Source organism: Cryptomeria japonica, unplaced genomic scaffold, assembly GCF_030272615.1.
Source record: "Cryptomeria japonica unplaced genomic scaffold, Sugi_1.0 HiC_scaffold_46, whole genome shotgun sequence".
NCBI classification, from domain to species: Eukaryota; Viridiplantae; Streptophyta; class Pinopsida; order Cupressales; family Cupressaceae; genus Cryptomeria; species Cryptomeria japonica.
Genome location: NW_026728868.1, coordinates 483,269 through 503,843, shown reverse-complemented (window position 1 = coordinate 503,843; position 20,575 = coordinate 483,269). Strand labels below are relative to the sequence as shown.

The 20,575-nt window shown below is 37.1% G+C and overlaps 1 protein-coding gene across 1 annotated transcript; it reads right to left on the bottom strand.

The window, feature by feature from the left end:
* Positions 1–19,088: 19,088 nt before the first annotated feature.
* Positions 19,089–20,146, bottom strand: LOC131862556 (putative germin-like protein 2-3). Its single transcript, XM_059215032.1, has 2 exons — positions 19,936–20,146; positions 19,089–19,828 (listed from the first exon to the last, which is right to left on the bottom strand). The coding sequence occupies exons 1-2, from the start codon at positions 20,144–20,146 to the stop codon at positions 19,296–19,298; spliced, it is 744 nt and encodes a 247-aa protein (XP_059071015.1). The 3' UTR covers positions 19,089–19,295.
* Between the last annotated feature and the right edge of the window lie 429 nt (positions 20,147–20,575).

Here is a 20,575-nt window from a genome sequence, read left to right as displayed (position 1 = left end):
GAGGAAGATGGTAAATTGCAAGAGTTACAAGTACAAAAAATTTGAAACAAAATTTGGAAAGGAATCTACAAGGCTAGATTATGTAGAAGAGGAAATACCTATTGGAACATTTATGGAAAATTTTCGTAAGTTGATAAAACCATACATATGCCATGGTTTTTTTGCCAAGTGGCAAGTAGAACAATTTAAAAGATTAAGAGACACTTTCCCACTTGGAACCATTCTATCTGTAGTTGACTTCGTAGAGAATTACTCTTTTGCACATCAAAAAGAGATTCAATCAGAGTATTACTTTTCAAAGCAAATCACTATTTTCGTGCATGTGTGTTATCGACATGCACAGATGAATTTGGATGGTGTTGATAGTACATTTGAAAATCATGTCATTAAGAAAGAGTACCACTTCTATATCAGTGATGATAAGGAGCATGACACACTTTTTGTACAACATTGCTTTAAGAAGTTTTTTGAATATTTGAAAGATAGAGGAATAACAATAGTTAAACATTTTGTTTGGTCTGATGGATGTGCGACACAATTCAAATCTTCGAGGCCATTTTATGCACTATGTAGATATCATCGAAATGACAAAATACCACATGTTTGGAGTTTTTTTGAGAGTGGTCATGGAAAGGGTGAACATGATGGTGCAGGAGCTTGTATCAAACGTGCTCTAAGAAAGCATCAAATAAAGTACAGAGGAGAACGTATAGAAAATGCACATGATGTTGTTGAATGGTGTAAGAAACACTTTGAGCAACCTAATTATCTTAGGGAGTCATCATTGAGAACATACAGGCCCATTCCATATAGAGTGTTTAAATCTAATCTAATCAAACATGTATTTAAATCTAATCTAATCAAACATGTATAAATCTAATATAATCAAACATGTATAATCTGATCAAACACAAACCAGGTATAAAGTATAATCTAGAGAAAAACTTCGTTGTACATGCATGAAATATACAATCTAATCAAACATGTATTTAAATCTAATTTAATCAAACATCATGTATAAATCTAGAATATAATCAAACATGTATAAATCTAATATAATCAAACATGTATAAAACTTATGAAGTATAATCTAGAGTCTAAACTCCATGTATAAAGTATAAAGTATAATCTAGAGTCAAACACAAACCAAGAATAAAGTATAATCTAGAGTCTAAACTCCATGTATAAAGTATAAAGTATAATCTAGAGTCTAAACTCCATGTACGTGCATGAATATATATAATATGAAAGTATATAAAAAGATAAATGTAAATGAGCTATAAAGTTTGGAGCAAATCAACAGGGATCATGTCGGCTACGAACTGAGCGACCATCTGAGGGGGAGTCCTACAAAAGTAGAATTTATTTAAATATTAAATATAATATATCTATCTCTCTAGACGTGCATGTACATCAAATCCAAGTAGATTTAAATAAAAATTTAAATATAAATTGTAACGTGCATGTACATACATACATGTACATATATGTACCAAAAACCATAACTAACCTGTACACTAACATCATCTAAAGAATCTCTCCTACGCACATGCTCAGAGCTCAAGGAAGGAGTGACATGAGCTAACTGTCAATTTAAGGATTAGTCCACAATCAATTTAAATGATCTACAAATTAAAACTTAGAACTCTAGATTATTTATTAAACATGATCTATATATATAGATTTATCAGGTACAAATTTGCAACATGTATACATATCTTCTAAAAATTTAAATGCAGATGTACATGTACATACCTGTGTATCACCTGGAGTAGGCTGTATAGTCTGATCCTGTCCCGTGATCATATCAACAACATCACTCGTGCCTGCATATCTCTCTCTAGTTGTACGTATCACTGAGGAGTGCAAGGGGCTAACTAGATGAGTGGGCATCATAGATGAAGTTTCTGACTGTAGTAGCATGTCCATAAATCCAGTATGGCTCAAATCTCTCAGCTGATCCTCAAATGAGTCCAAACCCTCATCTGTGATATTCACCTGATCAGCTCGTATCTCCTCCTCAAATGAATCCAATTGGCCCTCATATGTGATATGGAGCTGATCAGCTCGTAGCTCCTCCTTTGCAGCAATAGAGTGATCTGTAGGTGGGTCAGTGCCTGGAGCATGCGTAGAGTGATGAGAATGTTGTGATTGCCTCAGGGTATGTGTCGATGCCACTCTAGCCTGACCATCTCTGAGAATCTCCTCTCTAACATCACCCAATGGTATCCCAAGTCGAGATGAAATAAAACTATAAGCATGTAGTAGGTCCTCGGCTAAACACTGCGACATCTGTACATGTCTAATAGCTCTGACTATAGCTTCTACCTCATCTGGGGAGGGGATGCTAGTAGAAATATACCGATCATCTGAATCTGAAGCCCCCCCATGACTAGAAGATGCATGATCTATGGATGATCGCGAACGTGGTCGACTCATCATATATCTGCCCACCCTGTCAGAAGATATGGTGGCTGTTGCTGATGCAATTTGTCCAATCCTATCAATTGCTTCTCTCTGAGAAGCAATCACAACGTGATCCGCTATGGGTGCCATGGCTGGGACTACTGCAGGAAATCTCTTGCCAACAAGGTCCCTGTGTCTAGCCGGAGCTCTATCATGCCTACGATATGCATCTCTATCAGCAATCCTACCACTCCCGTATCCATAATATCCTGGAATATCAAGGTAGTTTGGTTTCATCTGACAATGAACCTCAGCAAATACCTGTTGTACAAAGTATAATGGAATCTGGTCGTTATTAGGATAACGACCATGGGCTGCTAAGAATTGTGGGTAAATTAGTGATGCAACCTATGGGTCGATACATCTGGTAACCTGATATCCCCTCACCTTACTCTTCTCCTGATATTGTGGGAAGCATCTCTCCTTGATGATCTCCTTCGAGACCACCCCCACCACATCAATAAAAGAATGAGGACCCCTCACCTGACTCCTCAACTGTCTATATATATATCCTCTATAACCTCAGGTGAGAATGAGGTATGAGATACTAAGTGGTCCCTCAATGTCCGCAAACAATCAAACATGGACATGCACGTACTCTTGTACACACCATCAGTACGAGGGTCATCTAGTATGGCCCTCAACCTATGCAACTCCCGATCACTATAATGAAAAATAGTAGCAATGTCGGGCAAGGGGGGATCCTACTGTGGAGGATCCTGTTGTGGTGGCTCCTGATGTGGAGCCTACGCAGGTGGATCCTGATGTGGAGCCTGTGCAGGTGGATCCTGATCAGGAGCCTGTGAAGGTGGATCTTGATCAGGAGCCTGAGAAGGTATATCCTGGGATGCCATCTATCTAGGTACATGTCATAAAGTTAAAATAAATATGTAAGCAGAGAGATAGAGAGGTCATTTTCATGAGAGAGAGAGAGAGAGAGAGATTATATACATATAAATCTTCATGAGAGAGAGAGAGATCATTTTCATTTTCAAAAAATACATGTAAAAATTTCAAATATTTTAGTGAGAGAGAGAGAGAACATATATTTCAGATCTAGAGATAACATATATTTTAGAGAGATAGAGAGATCTAACACGTGTACATATCTAAATCTTTGACATACATAAAAAATTCAAGAATAGAGAGATCTAACACGTCATATGTTAGGACACTATATTATCCTAAGGGGAATGTCATATGTACAGTAGGATGTTATAAGGGGTCATATGTGACCCCTTAGGACAACATACGACCCCTTAAGACACTATGTGATGGACTAAGGGGTATGTCGTTCACACTAGGATTTTATAAGGGGTCATATGCGGTTCTAAGGGGTCATGCATATGTTATAACACATGCATGACCTCTCAGGACCACATATGACCCCTTAGGACACTATATGATCCTAAGGGGAATGTCATATGTACAGTAGGATGTTATAAGGGGTCATATGTGACCTACTAAGGGGTCACGAATGTGTTAATACATGCGTGACCCCTTAGGACAACATACGACCCCTTAAGACACTATGTGATGGACTAAGGGGTATGTCGTTCACAGTAGGATTTTATAAGGGGTCATATGCAGTTCTAAGGGGTCATGCATATGTTATAACACATGCATGACCCCTCAGGACCACATACGACCCCTTATGACACTATGTGATCCTAAGGGGAATGTCATATGTACAGTAGGATGTTATAAGGGGTCATATGTGACCTACTAAGGGGTCACGCATGTGTTAATGCATGCGTGAGCCCTTAGGACACATAGGAAATGTCATATGTATATTAGGATGTTATAAGGGGTCATATGTGATCTACTAAGGGGTCACACATGTGTCAATGCATGCGTGACCCCTTAGGACCACATACGACCCCTTAAGACACTATGTGATGAACTAAGGGGTATGTCATTCACACTAGGATTTTATAACGGGTCATATGTGGTTCTAACCACATATGACCCCTTAGGACACTATATGATCCTAAGGGGAATATCATACGTACAGTAGGATGTTATAAGGGTTCATATGTGAACTACTAAGGGGTCACGCATGTGTTAATTCATGCATGACCCCTTAGGACAACATACGACCCCTTAAGACACTATGTGATGGACTAAGGGGTATGTCGTTCATAGTAGGATTTTATAAGGGGTCATATGTGGTTCTAAGGGGTCATGCATATGTTATTACACATGCATGACCCCTTATGACACTATGTGATCCTAAGGGGAATGTCATATGTATAGTAGGATGTTATAAGGGGTCATATGTGACCTACTAAGGGGTCACGCATGTGTTAATGCATGTGTGAGCCCTTAGGACCACATATGACCCCTTAGGACACATAGGAAATGTCATATGTACAGTAGGATGTTATAAGGGGTCATATGTGACCTACTAAGGGGTCACACATGTGTCAATGCATGTGTGACCCCTTAGGATTGGACATACGACCCCTTAAGACACTATGTGATGGACTAAGGGGTATGTCATTCATAGTAGGATTTTATAAGGGGTCATCTATGGTTCTAAGGGGTCATGCATATGTTATAACACATGCATGACCCCTTATGACACTATGTGATCCTAAGGGGAATGTCATATGTACATTAGGATGTTATAAGGGGTCATATGTCACCTACTAAGGGGTCACACATGTGTTAATGCATGTGTGCGCCGTTAGGACCACATATGACCCCTTAGGACACATAGGAAATGTCATATGTACAATAGGATGTTATACGGGGTCATATGTGACCTACTAAGGGGTCACACATGTGTCAATGCATGTGTGACCCCTTAGGATTGGACATACAACCCCTTAAGACACTATGTGATGGACTAAGGGGTATGTCGTTCACAGTAGGATTTTATAAGGGGTCATATGCGGTTCTAAGGGGTCATGCATATAAGGGGTCATATGTAGTTCTAAGGGGTCATGCATATGTTATAACACATGCATGACCCCTTATGACACTATTTGATCCTAAGGGGAATGTCATATGTACATTAGGATGTTATAAGGGGTCATATGTGACCTACTAAGGGGTCGCGCATGTGTTAATGCATTCGTGAGCCCTTAGGACCACATATGACCCCTTAGGACACATAGGAAATGTCATATGTACAGCAAGATGTTATAAGGGGTCATATGTGACCTACTAAGGGGTCACACATGTGTCAATGCATGCATGACCCCTTAGGACTAGACATACGACCCCTTAAGACACTATGTGATGAACTACGGGGTATGTCATTCACACTAGGATTTTATAAGGGGTCATATTTGGTTCTAACCACATATGACCCCTTAGGACACTATATGATCCTAAGGGGAATGTCATATGTATAGTAGGATGTTAGAAGGGGTCATATGTGACCTACTAAGGGGTCAGGCATTTGTTAATGCATGCGTGACCCCTTAGGACAACATACGACCCCCTAAGACACCAAGTGATGGACTAAGGGGTATGTCGTTCATAGTAGGATTTTATAAGGGGTCATATGCGGTTCTAAGGGGTCATGCATATGTTATAACACATGCATGACCCCTCAGGACCACATATGACCCCTTATAACACTATGTGATCCTAAGGGGAATGTCATATGTATAGTAGGATGTTATAAGGGGTCCTATGTGACCTACTAAGGGGTCATGCATGTGTTAATGCATGCGTGACCCCTTAGTTCCACATACAACCCCTTAAGACGCTATGTGATGGACTAAGGGGTATGTCGTTCACACTAGGATTTTATAAAGGGTCATATATGCAGTTGTAATGGGTCACGCATGTGTTAAGACACTATTTGATGGACTAAGGGGTATGTCGTTCACACTACAATTTTATAAGGGGTCATATGCGGTTCTAAGGGGTCACGCATGTGTTATAACACATGTGTGACCCCTTAGGACCACGTATGACCCCTTAGGACACTAGATGTGATCCTAAAGGGAATGTCATACATGTACACTAGTATGTTATATGTGATCCTCTATGACCTCCTAAGGGAACGTATAGTGTCATCAAGGCATATGTGGTCTTAAGGGGTCATGTTGTGCGTGTAATAGGATGTGAAAATGGGTCACATTGTAGAGGAAATTTATTTTGTCTAATTTGTTTAAATTTGTTATCTAAATTTTTGAATGTTTATTTAAATTAAAATTTATTAATTTTTCTAAGGTTTTTCTTTTTTTTTGCTAATGTTTTTCTAAGTTCTGATTTACTACAGGTTCTAAGTTTTCTATGTTTTTCATAACAATTTTTTAAAATGTTGAAAAAAATATACATCTATACAATTATGTAATTTTAAAAACAAATTGACACATTTCAGTCAAAACATTAAATTATCAAACATTTTTCTAAAATAATGAAAAACAATAAATTATCAAACATTTTTCTAAAATGTTGAAAAACAATAACTATATACAATTATTTAATTAAAAAAATAAATTAACAAACAAATTATTTACAAATTTAATAAAAAAAGACATTATTAAACCAAACAAAGGGTTATTTTGTGCACCTGGTCGAAAACTGAAATAGGAAAGATGCTAACTGCTGCAGACAAAGCTCGGTGACGTGATGCTGACGACTAGTTTGATCCAACCCCCACCAGACAGAAAAAGTCAAATTTGATAATGACCTTTTAACTGTCATTTTCGCTATTTATAAATTTTTAAAAAACCCTAACCGAAAATGGTTCGAGTGAATGGGGGATTCGCTCGAACCAATTAAAATATTAATATTTAAGTGGGTTCGCTCAAACCAAAAACTTACCCATGGTTCGAGCGAACCCAGACCCGCAGTTGGGTTCGCTCAGACTCCCAGGGGTAGTCCGAGTGAACATTACCATTTCTCTTGAACACCGAGAAAATCGAAGTTCCCACTTTTGCCAAATTCCTTCGTTGGCAAAAGTGGGAACCAGCTTTGTGAATTCACCCCTCAGTGTTTTATGAATGTCAGTTGTAGTCATTAAGAAACCTATACCTATACTTTCTATGTGGTACCAACTATTCTTCAAGTTAAAGTTTTAGTTTGATAATCTCACATAGCAAATATTTCACCAACAAAAAAAAATCTACATATCACTGGCCAATGTAAGCAACCAACAATACATTTGAAAGTCAATCTTCTTAATCATTTGAAAGTCGACCTTCTTAATCACTGATTCCCTAACAAAAACACAATACAAAATTTTGTAAAATGCTAAATTGCATACCAATCTTTAGGCAAAGATGAAGCAACTAACATAACATATAGTTTTCAGCCTTTCTTTTAAATAATTAAAAAGATAGAACTATGAATTAAAAGGATATTATAACAAGTGTGAGAAGATGTTGAAGACAAGATGACTGTTGAGCCATAACATCACCAAATTTACACTGTATTTCATTGGAACATGGTTCCCGAGGCTAATGAATCCTTTGCAACTCCTGAATTTGTGACTAAAAAGAGAATTTTACAGAGTAGCCTCTTATGTTAATTATGCATATGGAGCAATTAAACTATTATTTCTCCCATTATGAAAAAATGAGAAAAAAACTCCACAATATTTCGTTCTGCCTTACCAAATAGTTATTAAAAAAAAACATGTGTTGACTTGTGAAAACTAAAAATCTTGCAATAAAACTTAGGCTTTTTTTTGTCTCCAAATAAATTTAGGGCAGAATCTATACCTGCCAACAAAACACCATTTAACTTAGACTAAGCCCAAGTTAAACGAGCATTTTGAGGGCGAAATTACACCTGACAAAAAATTGTGCCAATAAAAACTTACTTTGTACAAATTAGGCGTAAGAAAACAAGCTAAATATAAATAAATGATTTTCTCAACAGTATTTTAATTTTTTTTAACCTCTTGAAAACTTGAAAAATGATTACTATGAATCAAACAAAAATCACAAAAAATTCAAAGCCAAAAACATATTTGCTTCCATGTATTTGAATCTTCCATGCTTATAATACACAAAATGCATCAGGCTCGCAATGAAGTTAGGAGAGTCTAAATAATGACACACAAAATGCATTTAGCATATATACAATTTTTATGTTTAGAGTTCATATCTTTGCCAAAGTTATCTGAAGGTTGTGGTCTAGTGATTTTGTGATACATTCACACCTGTTTGAGGCAGCTCGTAGCACATAATCTTTTATAGATATTTTGAACAAGTTTGACTAATATGCAAAGCATCTAGAAGGTATGATTGAAATAGTCCCTTTAACTATTCGCATAAAAATTCTAAGATATTATACAAACAGAAAGCATCTAAAAAATCAACTCACTTAGCCATGAAAAGGAGGCAAGTGGTTACATATTCTCTCAGATACCATTTTAAGCCTCACCAGAACCAAGAATTATAGACAAAAAGTAATGGGAACTAAGCTAACCTGGAATTAATAAATTGAATGAGAACAGATCCACTCTGTGCCCGTCAAACTCTAGAAACTTGAACTTGAAACCACTGAGCTATTAAAATTTAGCACACAGAGTTCAAGCCTTATTGCCTTCGATTGAACAATATTTTAGTCTCCTACAGCATACCCGCCATTAATCAAAGCCAGAGAGCAAAACAACTGCATTTAATGTGTTTTACGAATGCTAGCTGTTACTTCAAGGAACTTGTAAATGCCCTCGTACCTGTAGAAAAATAATATTTTAAAAAACTCTCTTAATTTTTCTTTTTCATTGGTGGACGATTCTATTTTCCATAAAAAATAATTTAAACCCCAGGAAACTATCAGCTGCCAATCAGAAAATAGAAAAAATTAATAAAAAAAATAGCTTTAATAAAATAATAACATAGAACTATAGCTTAAATGGGTTGACGAAATTTTCAAGCAGCAATTTAATATCAAATGCTTGCAATGAAAACATTAGTCTCTGCCTTATAAGGCAGGGACTAATAATGGATATTAAGTTATTGTAATATGGGTGGCCAATGAACTAATTTGCATTATACTAATATGGGTATACTATAATGCAAAGTTTCGAGCCACATATCACCCAAATCTGCAAGTTGAATCATCAACGAGTGTTTGTCATACTACGACTACAAGCTACCTTCAATACCAGCGAACATTGTGATTAAATTGACTGCGATAAATGTACTCATCCATAGCGATTGCATCTTGAGAAGCGATTCCAAATCTCTGATTTGTGATTTGCATCCATTAATAGAATCATGGCATTGCGACTCTAATTTTGACATTGGTGAATTTACCCTTGAACACAGCAACTTAGACATCAGCGGCATTGGCAAAGTAATATCGGCAAACCCTCAAGCCTGAGTTTGATGAATTGCATTTGAACAGTCACTTTGATAAGTTCATAGGCAGCGATTCTGATTTTCATCAACAAATTCTTTTTTACTCAATCCAAATTCAACGCGCATAGGGATCTCATTTAAGGATAGGGAATTCATCCTCTTGTATGGTGACTTCATTGATCAAAGGTGAAATTCCTATATCCATACTACTAACACTTTCCTGATGGTAAAGTGTCTTGTATAGTCAACTGGAATCATTCAACTAAAGCTTAACTTCAATTATCGCTTCTTCATTGATATGCATCAACTTGATGGTGTCTATGCTTGTAGTGATTATTTGAAAATCACAAAGCCATCCTTAGAAGATCACACTAGCCTTGTGGACATATTTATAGCATGTCAAAGCAAGACTTAGTTAGAGTTTCATCAAAGATCATCCATTGCTTCTACATTCTTAGAATTAGAATAACCTTCTAAACCCTATCCTTTTTCCCTTTTTTTCTAACCAAGTCAAGTAAAATCCCACGTTCCAGCATCATTTGAGCATTCAGGTATTCAACATAAGTCCCCTCGTAGGTACAAAAAATTACATCAATACCACTGAAGCTATCCTACAAGTCAAGACTTGACATAAAAGAACCTTGGAGTCATCTCATGTGATCCTTCGCAGATATTCAACATTTGAGAGTCTTTTTATCAAGAGAGGATAGAGTGCCATTGGTATTTTCTTTTGTGTTCAATAGTGCATCGAAACACCATCAACAAGACAGTATCTCATATTCCAATTGTATGTCGAAATCTTCACTTATTCATTTCAACTTATGAAAAGTATATTTATTTCTACTTACTTTATCCATCATTGATTCATATTCTCTAATTGAGGACTTCCTCGGTGATAAATTTTAGACAACAAGATTGTGATTTTGTCTCTTAGAGACTTCACAAAATCGGTCAATACAAGGATATCACAATCTCCCCCTCTTGATTTTGCTTGTCCTCTTGAAATTTCTCCTCGTCCTCCTTCTTGGATGAACTTGTGCATAGATTATTAGTACCAAACATATAATCATATAAATTAAAGTAATGACAAATGTTAGAAAAGTTACTACTTAGTTTCTATTGAATCTATTGAAACTTGGAGGGATTGGCTTCCTTGAGTCCTTTACCCAAACTTGAGATGGACTGGCTTCCTTGAACCATTTATGTCCAACTTCAGAGAGACTGGCTTCCTTCAGCCATCCTTGTCCAACTTGGTAGGGACTAGCTTCTTTGAGCCATGGCCCAACTTGAGAGGGACTAGCTTCCTTGAGCCATTCTATCCACTTGAGGGAGACTGGCTTCCTTGAGAAATCTCTATCCAACTTGGGGGGGGCTAGCTTTCTTTGAGCCATTTCCCAAATTGAGAGGGACTGGCTTCCTTGAGCCATTATGTCCACTTGAGGGGGGTTAGCTTCCTTGAGCTAGTGTACCTAATCTTGAGAGGAACTGACTTCTTTGTGCCATAATTCCTATACATTTCTATATGCCTAAGACGAACTGCCTTCTTTGTGCCATAATTCCTCTACATTTCTTTATGTTTAGAAGGAATGGGTTCCTGGAGGCTTGGAGCCATTTCTACACCAAACCTAAGAGACTTACTTTCTCTGCTTCGAAACTTTGGTCAGCATTTATGCCATTCTCATCTCCTTCTTGAGAAGAAATGGGAAGCATATTTTTGGCCATTTCTACACTAAGCCTAAGAGTAGTTGTTCTCTACAACCCTCTTACTCTACTGAGCAGCTCATGTTTTCTATCCACATTCTTACTTCCCTATATACTCTTTGGGAAGGCATGGAGTTTTATTGAGTCATTCCTACACCAAGTATTTACTTGGCAGCCCTTACTTTAACCTCCATCTGTTAAAATCAGAAGCCCAAAAAGAGGTGGAAGTGGAACAGGTGAGGATTGACCTATCAGATGAAATAGAAGAAGATACCAACCTTTGGGAGGAAGTGGCGATTATTTGCAAGATTGTCAAGCTGAAATATGAGAGAAGATTAATTAAATCTTGGATTGAGAAGAATTGGAAGGCCAAGGTGGTTGTTAAATTCAATCTAAGCAGATTCTTCATTTTTTATTTTTGTAGAGGTAGAGGAGAAAGAGAAGATTCCTCTCCATGGCAACTGGTTTGTTGATAACCATCCCTTATAAATGTAACTATGGTTTCCCCATTTTGACCCAGTTCTGTTGGATCCGTACGACAATCCTATTTGGATTCGCATTTATAAACTTACAATAGAATATCGAGGAGAGTAGTTTGGAGAGAATTAGTAGAACCTTGGGAACCTTACTATAAACTAATGAGGGGATAGCAAAAAATGACTCCTATTTGTACGCTAGAATCAGAATCATTGCAGTTAAAAAGGTTCCTCCAAGATTTGTTTGAAATCGGTTTGAAGTATATGGATGCATTAGATTGAAGTTGAAGACATTAAACAATTTTGTGGTCGATGTGATGGTAGGAATCATATGACAAAGGAATGTAGAATCTTTGTTAGGCCCGCTACGAGATGGTTCCGCAGCCCAGGAGACAGGAGTCGATTGAGAAGGTATTTACGTCTTCGAGGAAGGAGACAATAGGCCCTTTAGGGGCTTTGGTCATCAAAGAACCAGTTGGATACAAGGATGGGGAGGGTGGAAGAGACAATTCAAAAAAGGTTGGTTTCTCTCCCATAATCATGGACATACACCGAAGCAAGGCTTCTAACAATGCTCAGGATGCTTGGATGGGCTTGTCAGACACGAAGGTCAATTACGACATGAGGTCAAAAGAGGAGTTTGATAATGAAGATGAATTGGATATTATTGACCTGAGAAGCATTAGCCAATCGGCAAATGTTCTATTGGGGAGATCCAAAGGAAGTAGAGGGACGAGGAGCAACAAGAAAAAGTATGAAGATAGGGCAAAGGAGAAAGGCATCATCAATGTAGTCAAATTTTTTAGAAGATTCAGGGGAGGTAAGTCCTCCCTAGGAGGAACATGAGGATCCTTACCTGGAATGCCAGGGGCCTCTCGGCTCCTGACAAGAAACTCTTGGTTAGGCATTCATTAGAGAAAGTCTCTAATAAAATAATTATATTCCAAGAAACCAAGCTGAGTTTGGATAAGGCGCTTAGTTTTCTACATTATTGTTCTAGATGGGAAGGTATTTTCCAAGAAGCTAGGGGTTCTGCAGGAGGCCTGGGGTTCTTATGGAACCCCCATGTGGTCAATATTTTCCCTAGAGAAATGTCAAAATATTGGATGATATTTAGAGTGAACTCCTTTCTTATGATTCAGAGTTCCCTTTGATTAATGTTTATGGGTCTTTTAAAACAAAGGACAAGATGAGAGTTTGGAAGGAACTATCAAAACGCATCAGTATCATTGGCAAGGATTGGTTGGTGGTGGCAGGAGACTTCAACACAATTTAAGAAGTTCTAACAAAATTATGGAATATTTTAAAAGTTTTTTAAGCAGACAATGAGGTGGTTGATGTAATTCCAAAAAATGGCCAATTTACATGGATGAATAGGAGACTAAATTTTACCAATATTTTGAAAAGATTAAATTGGTTCTTGGTGGGACCAAGAAGGATGGAAGGCCATTTCTCCTTGGCGTTGAGCATTTTGCTGATTTTTATTTCCGATCACTTCCCTATCCAGTTGGAACTAGAAATTGGAAAGACTCGATTCTCTGGGAATTTTTATTTTCAAAGCATGTGGTGGTAGGACGGGCAATTCTTGTCTTATCTAAAAAATTTTTGGGAAGAGAGTAATATATTTGAAGATACGCCCAGTTTCTGTTTTGTGAAACAATTACATTTCCTTAAGGATAAAATTAAGCAGTGGAATGTACAATCCTTTAGGAATATTTTTTTTGAGGCTAGAGAAGGAGATTGTGTCTCTTAATGAGAAGGTGATTTGGCTAGGAATGACTAATGTTGATTTTGAAAAAGGAAAGGAGCTAATGGAATGTCTGTCAGAGGTATTAATTAGGGGGGATATTTTCTGGTGTGACAAGTCTAGGGAGATGTGAATTTCGGAAAAAGACTTAAATACAAAGTTTTTTCACTTGTCGGTTAAGGCAAAGAGGTTGCTCAACATGAACGAGGTGATCAAGGATGAAAATAATATGTGGTGTTCAGTGGGAGATAAAATAGAGAGGTTTGTAGTTCGACACTTTGAAAACCTGCTTGGCTCATTTGCAGGGAGTGATGTCAGTAAAAGGATAATATTTTACAAGTGATTAACTAGGTTTTATCCTAGGAAGAAAACGATTATGTTGAAGTTACAGCAGCAAGTCGCCATTGAGATTGCACATACGACAACCTCATTGGGAAGTGACGAATTGGAACTCCTCAACCATGTCAAACTTGTCTTATTCAGCGAATTACATCTTTGATCCATTTTGTGAGAAATCAGGCCTCATGTTATGACTGGTTTGATTTTCTTTACGAGGGTTCTTGATTTATCTTAAGTAAATGATTATTTATTTGCAAGTAAATCTCATATCATGACACTAACTTGAACAAATTTCGTAGGTGTGTGAAGACAGGATCGCAACAAATCCACATGAAGGAGGACATCACGCTTCAAGCCTCTACAAAGCAATTGTTGGAATCGTCAAGTCGCAAGCTCATGCAAGGCAAGAACTCAATTCGTGCAAAGCAATGGCAGGCTCTCATCAAGAAGGAAGATAAGGGTCAGCGTCACACACTAATGAAGAATTTTTACAATCTTGAATTTCTTTTGGAAATCCAAGAATCTTTGTCAATGTAGTTAGATGAAAGTTCGCGAATGCAAGCAATCAAGACATGCGATCATTTCCGAAGAGTTAATCAAAGTTAGAAGATCAACATGAGTGGAGTCATCATCACATCAAGCACTCGCAAATGTTGAGTACCAAGAGATATGTCACATTCAATTGCACACTTGTGATGAGTTACAATCAATAAAGCTGAGGTGGTGCCTAGTCATCATTACATCCAATCATATCATTTCAGGATAAGGCATCTAGATTCAATGCGTCTAACCTCATTCATCAAAAGGAGATAACTACTACAAAGGCACAAAGTTTGATGTACCTACAGCCATCATCTATTCATTGAATTTTCTTAGGACATGTGTCTCTTAAAATGTAAACATATCATAGGTCAAGAATTAAATGTTTTGTAATGGGTTCTACAAACCCTAATTAGGGTTTCTATCTTGTAATCTTGGCCATTGATCTCAAATCAATCTAAGCCACTAAATTGTAATGAGATAACTATAAAAGGCCTCAGTTCTTCATTTGTAAGGGGAATAGTCAATAGCTAGTAGTTCAAGAGAAGTTAGCAACTAGAGTAGAATAGAAAGAGAAAGCGGAAATTGTTGCCAAAGTTGTAAATAAACTTCCTTTCCATTGAAGTTATGGTGGAATGTGTTGTTTCTTCTACAATTGTGTGGTTTCTTGTTGGATCTTCATTTTAGATATTGATAATTAAATGAATGAAAGACTTTGTGTGATCAATGGTGAAATTCGTATATCCATACTACGTAGTCAGCTGGAATCATTCAACTAAAGCCTAACTTCAATTATCGCTTCTTCATTGATATGCATCAACTTGATGGTTTCTATGCTTGTAGTGATGATTTAAAAATCACAAAGCTATCCTGAGAAGATCACACTAGCCTTGTGGAGATGTTCATAGCATGTCAAAGCAAGACTTAGTTAGAGTTTCATCAAAGATCACCCATTGCTCCTACATTCTTAGAGTTAGAATAACTTTCTAAACCCTATCCTTTTTCTTCTTTTTTTTAATCAAGTCAAGTGAAATCCTACGTTCCAGCATCATTTGAGCATTCAGGTATTCAACATATAAGTCCCCTTGTAGGTACAACAAATTACATCAATACCATTGAAGCTATCCGACAAGTCAAGACTTGACATAAAAGAACCTTGGAGTCATCTCATGTGATCCTTCACAGATATTCAACATCTGAGAGTCTTTTTTATCAAGAGAGCATAGAGTGCCATTGGTATTTTATTCTGTGTTCGATAATGCATCAAAACACTATCAACAGGACGGTATCTCATATTCTAGTTGTATGCAGTAGTCTTCACTTATTCATTTCAACGTATGAAAAGTATATTTATTTCTACTTACTTTATCCATCATCGATTCATATTCTCTAATTGAGGACTTCCTCAGTGATAAATTTTAAACAATAAAACTGTGATTTTGTCTCTTAGAGACTTCACAAAATTGGTCAATACGGGGATATCACAATCTGCCCCTTTTGATTTTGCTTGTCCTCGAGCAATTTCTCCTTGTCCTCCTTCTTGGATGAACCTGCACATAGATTAGTAGTACCAAACATATAATCATATAAATTAAAGTAATGAAAAATGTTACAAAATTTACTACTTAGTTTCTAGTGAATCTATTGCAACTTGGAGGGATTGGCTTCCTTGAGTCCTTTACCGAAACTTAAGATGGATTGGCTTCCTTAAGCAATTTTTATCCAACTTGAGAGAGACTGGCTCCCTTGAGGCATCTTTTTCCAACTTGGTAGGGACTTGCTTCTTTGAGCCATGGCCCAACTTGAGAAGGACTAGCTTCCTTGAGCCATTCTATCTACTTGAGGGAGGTTGGCTTCCTTGAGCAATCTCTTGCCAACTTGGGGGGGGGGGGCTAGCTTTCTTTGAGCCACTTCCCAAATCCAGAGGGAATGGCTTCCTTGAGCCATTATGTCCACTTCAGGGGGTCTAGCTTCCTTGAGCTAGTGTACCTAATCTTGAGAGGAACTGACTTCTTTGTGCCATAATTCCTCTACATTTCTTTATGCCTAAGAGGAACTGCCTTCTTTGTGCCATAATTCCTCTACATTTCTCTATGTTTAGAAGGAATGGGAACTTTCCTATAGGCTTGGAGCCATTTCTACACCAAACCTAAGAGACTTACTTTCTCTACTTGGTGGCTCGGGTCAGCCTTTATGCCATTCTCATATCCTTCTTGGGAAGAAATGGGAAGCATATTTTTATCCATTTCTACACTAAGCATAAGAGTGGTTGTTCTCTACAACCCTCTTGCTCCACTTGGCAGCTCATGTTTGCTATCCACATTATTACTTCCCCATATACTCTTTGGGAAGGCATGGGTTTTTTATTGAGTCATTGCTACACCAAGTATTTACTTGGCGGCCCTTAGCCTAACCTCCATTCTCGCTTCCCTCTTACTTGGTTGTTGTAACCACATTGCTAACCTCTTTAAGGTAAGCCCTTTAAGGCTCTAAATGTTCTATGATGAACCCTTTTCTTGAATCATCTTGATCATTCTAACTTTTACTCATGTGCAGTATTAACTCTCATGTACTTCAATTAATGATCTATGCATCCTTATATTGATGTCAACTATTCAATTTGAATAATGTTGACCTATATAAGGTATCGTTCCTTCATGTGCAAGCTACTTTTGTTTTTCCTTTTTAAAATTGAATATATGATACTATTTTGAATATTATCTTCATAGAAATATTCTCATTTGATGGAAGAGTGTGATGCTTCTAGATCGGTGTATACGACAAGAATTCTCTCTGCAAGAAGGCTTCTTTCTACTATTGACTTGTTGTGAAGATGTTGTTGCCATGTGTAAAATCACGAAAGCGATGTAGGAATTCTTGATTTGCTAATAGTTCTATATGATTTATGTACAAGTAGTTTCTTTTCCTCAATATAGACTTGAGGTTACGATGCCTTTTTCTAGGTTGATGATAGGTAATCTTTCTCTTTGGATGTTGAGGCCTTCGGTTAGGTCTCATGGTCAATCTTTAGAATGTTATTTATTTCACAGGCTGGAAAGATCATGCTCTGATACCACTGTAATATCCCCAGTAGAGACCCTCTTTAATCTATGAGGACAAAGGGTGTCTAAGGAGACAAGTCTCCTCTCTTTGGAATTATTTCCTTCATCTATCTTTAATCGCAACCTTTCACATATTAACAAATCGATGTTTGACTATGATAATAATTCATTGTTATCATGTCTTCTCTTAATCACGCTCAACATTTTCTTAGTTTCCTATTCTCCTTTGATAGTCTTGCCTTCTATATTGGAGATGTGTTTGTGTTACCAAAGGCACTTGTTCTTTTCCAACAGAATGTGAGGCATGAAAATGCAGTGGCCATAGCTGGATTAAACTATAATATATATGAGTGCCAACATACACCATAAATACATGTGTATGGATTCACATGGATGTATGGAGAACCAAATATGGATGATATTGATTTGATTTTAATGTAGATCAACTAATGAATCTTGAAGTAATTATTCATCCATGGAACCATCGAGAAGATATTAGAACTTAAACAAATATGCACAATCTTATGTACCCGTTTTATTAATATAAAATTGCAAATTGATAAATCAAAATTTACATTGTGAGAATTCTATAATTTTTCTTTACATCCATCTCTTAAAGTATGAAACAACTTGTATAGACTAAATTTAACAATGACTATGAGAAGATTTTGAACACCATACACATAAAAAACGGGCAAAGATGATCTTCAAGTAATTGTTGCATTTTATATCATTAGTTTGAACAATTAATATAAATAATGTATTGCTTGAATAAATTAGTTAATTTACCAAAAAATATATACTTAAATGATATATAGGTATAATGTTCCATGGCCATTTAGTTTGCAGGGATCAAGAGTTTATGAAGATAAAAAAAAAAGGGGGATATAGAATTTTCACCATTGAGAAATAATGGTAGAGTGTAGCCACACAATTGCTATATACTCCAGTGATGGCGAGGAAATATTGATTGGTAATTCATTCTGTCAGTACATGAATTAATTAAATATATTACAAAGTATGCAAAAAAATATTTAATTGGCTCATAATCATACCATTAATTTTTTAATGAAGAACCGAGATGATTCAGCTACAAGAGCTTATAGGAGGTTTCTCACCAAAAAAATAATAGAAAGGAATATTGGAGTCCAATAATTGAGTCATATGATAGTATAAATTCTATTAGCAAAGAGAAATAGAAGGTTTATCAACCTAAATATATCAAATGAGGTATTCAAACATGTAGTTCTAAGTACAAAAAATGAAAATGAGGAGCAAACAATATCTTTCATTAACACATAAACGAGCATGCCCTTTGCTATGGAAGTTGTCTCACTTATTGATGCAGTAAAATCATGGATATATAAAATAAAATCAAAATATTTAAACAAATAGAATATAATAAAATCGACATCTATTATAAGAGTGCTTTGTAATTTGGAAGTTGAGAGGATGAGAGAGCGTCTAAGGAAATCGTTAGGAAACAATGGCAGATTTGCAAGCAATGTTCACGGAGGGGAAGTGCCTGGGTTAAAAACGGATGCTATGAATAGCACAAGAGGACGGCAATAACTCTAAAAAGAGAGTTTTATTCAACTGTGAGGAAAAAGAATTGGGAAGGACGGTCTTCCCACGTTGTCCAGACCAGACCGCTTGTTTGTTTTATTTAATAGAAAAAAGCAAATTCTTATGCAAATTTCTTCTGAATGTAATCGGCAAGCTCTTGGGTGATGCGGAAGGCCTTGGCCAATACGGAATCTGGGAGAGGAGGATCCGCTGCAAACAGAGAGTTGGCGATTGTCTGAGCTCCCGGAAGCTGGCTGCTCAATGCAGCTATGGCCACCGCATTTTCATGCCCCACATTCTGCTGGAAATGCACAAGTGCCTTTGGAAACACAAACACATCTCCCTTCTCCAACGTTTTGCTGAAAAACTTGTTGGTGGTGTCAATGAAACCCACAAGAAGCTGGCCTTCCAGTAAAACAAGAACTTCAGTGGCTCTTGGGTGCGTGTGAGGAGGATTTATTCCACCCACTGCGTAATCGATACGGACCAACGATATTCCGAAGGTGTTGAGGCCCGGTATCTGCATAACATTGGCCATCGTTACATTGGAGCCCACTGCATTGTCGGTGTTCCCTGCCTGCCCAAGTCCCCCGAAGAAGAAGTCCTCTGCCGAAACATCCTTGGGATCTTTGCAAACGAACCCGTTCACCTTAACTGTTTTAATCAATTTGTTAGCAACAACTCATATCACACCATTGTATTTTAATTAATTTGTGAGCAACTCGCCTGATAAGCAAATCAAATAAAACTTATGTACTCACCCATGCTTTCCTTGTCTGCGACGCAGAAATCTTGCAAGGGATCGGAATCCGCTGCCATGACATTATCACTGTACCAACATATCAATAGGAAAAGTCCCAACGTGAAGTAAATCATGCGGTTACCCATTATAAATAGAGACACAGAAGAATCAGACAGAAAAGCTCGGGATATGAATGTGTAGTCGAATTGTGTATTACAATCCCATAACATGTCTATTATATAGCGGGAAAATTAACTACTCTGCGAGGACTAATTCATGTTGACGTAATTGATTAATTATAATATAGTTTCTGTGTTGGGACTAATTCATGTTGACGCAGTCGTTAATTATTATAATATTATATGTTTGCAGAGTTGGTGCTCTTTATATTAAGTTGGGGTGACTACGTAAGCCCTACGACATATAGTTATCGAAGCTACCGTAGACGGATTCTCCTCATTCTTTTGGTAACGTAGAATCAGCAAATTCAAAGGAAATAATATATTGATTATTCTGAGCCGCCAGCGAATTGGCTAAAAAGGAAAATTTCTTACCTACTGTGTATTTTACTTATCTCTCTAGATGTAAATTGACTGATATAGCGTTGACATTTTATTTTTTTTCTTTTGCTCTACATAGATGTAGCAAGGGCCAAGCTC

What these genes read in the sequence shown, in the direction of transcription:
- LOC131862556 (XM_059215032.1), bottom strand. Translation starts at nt 20,146, where the DNA reads ATGTTATGGGATTGTAATACACAATTCGACTACACATTCATATCCCGA. An exon ending in CGCAGACAAGGAAAGCATGG is followed by an intron (nt 19,829 to 19,935) that starts GTGAGTACATAA and finishes TGATTAAAACAG; the next exon opens with TTAAGGTGAACGGGTTCGTT.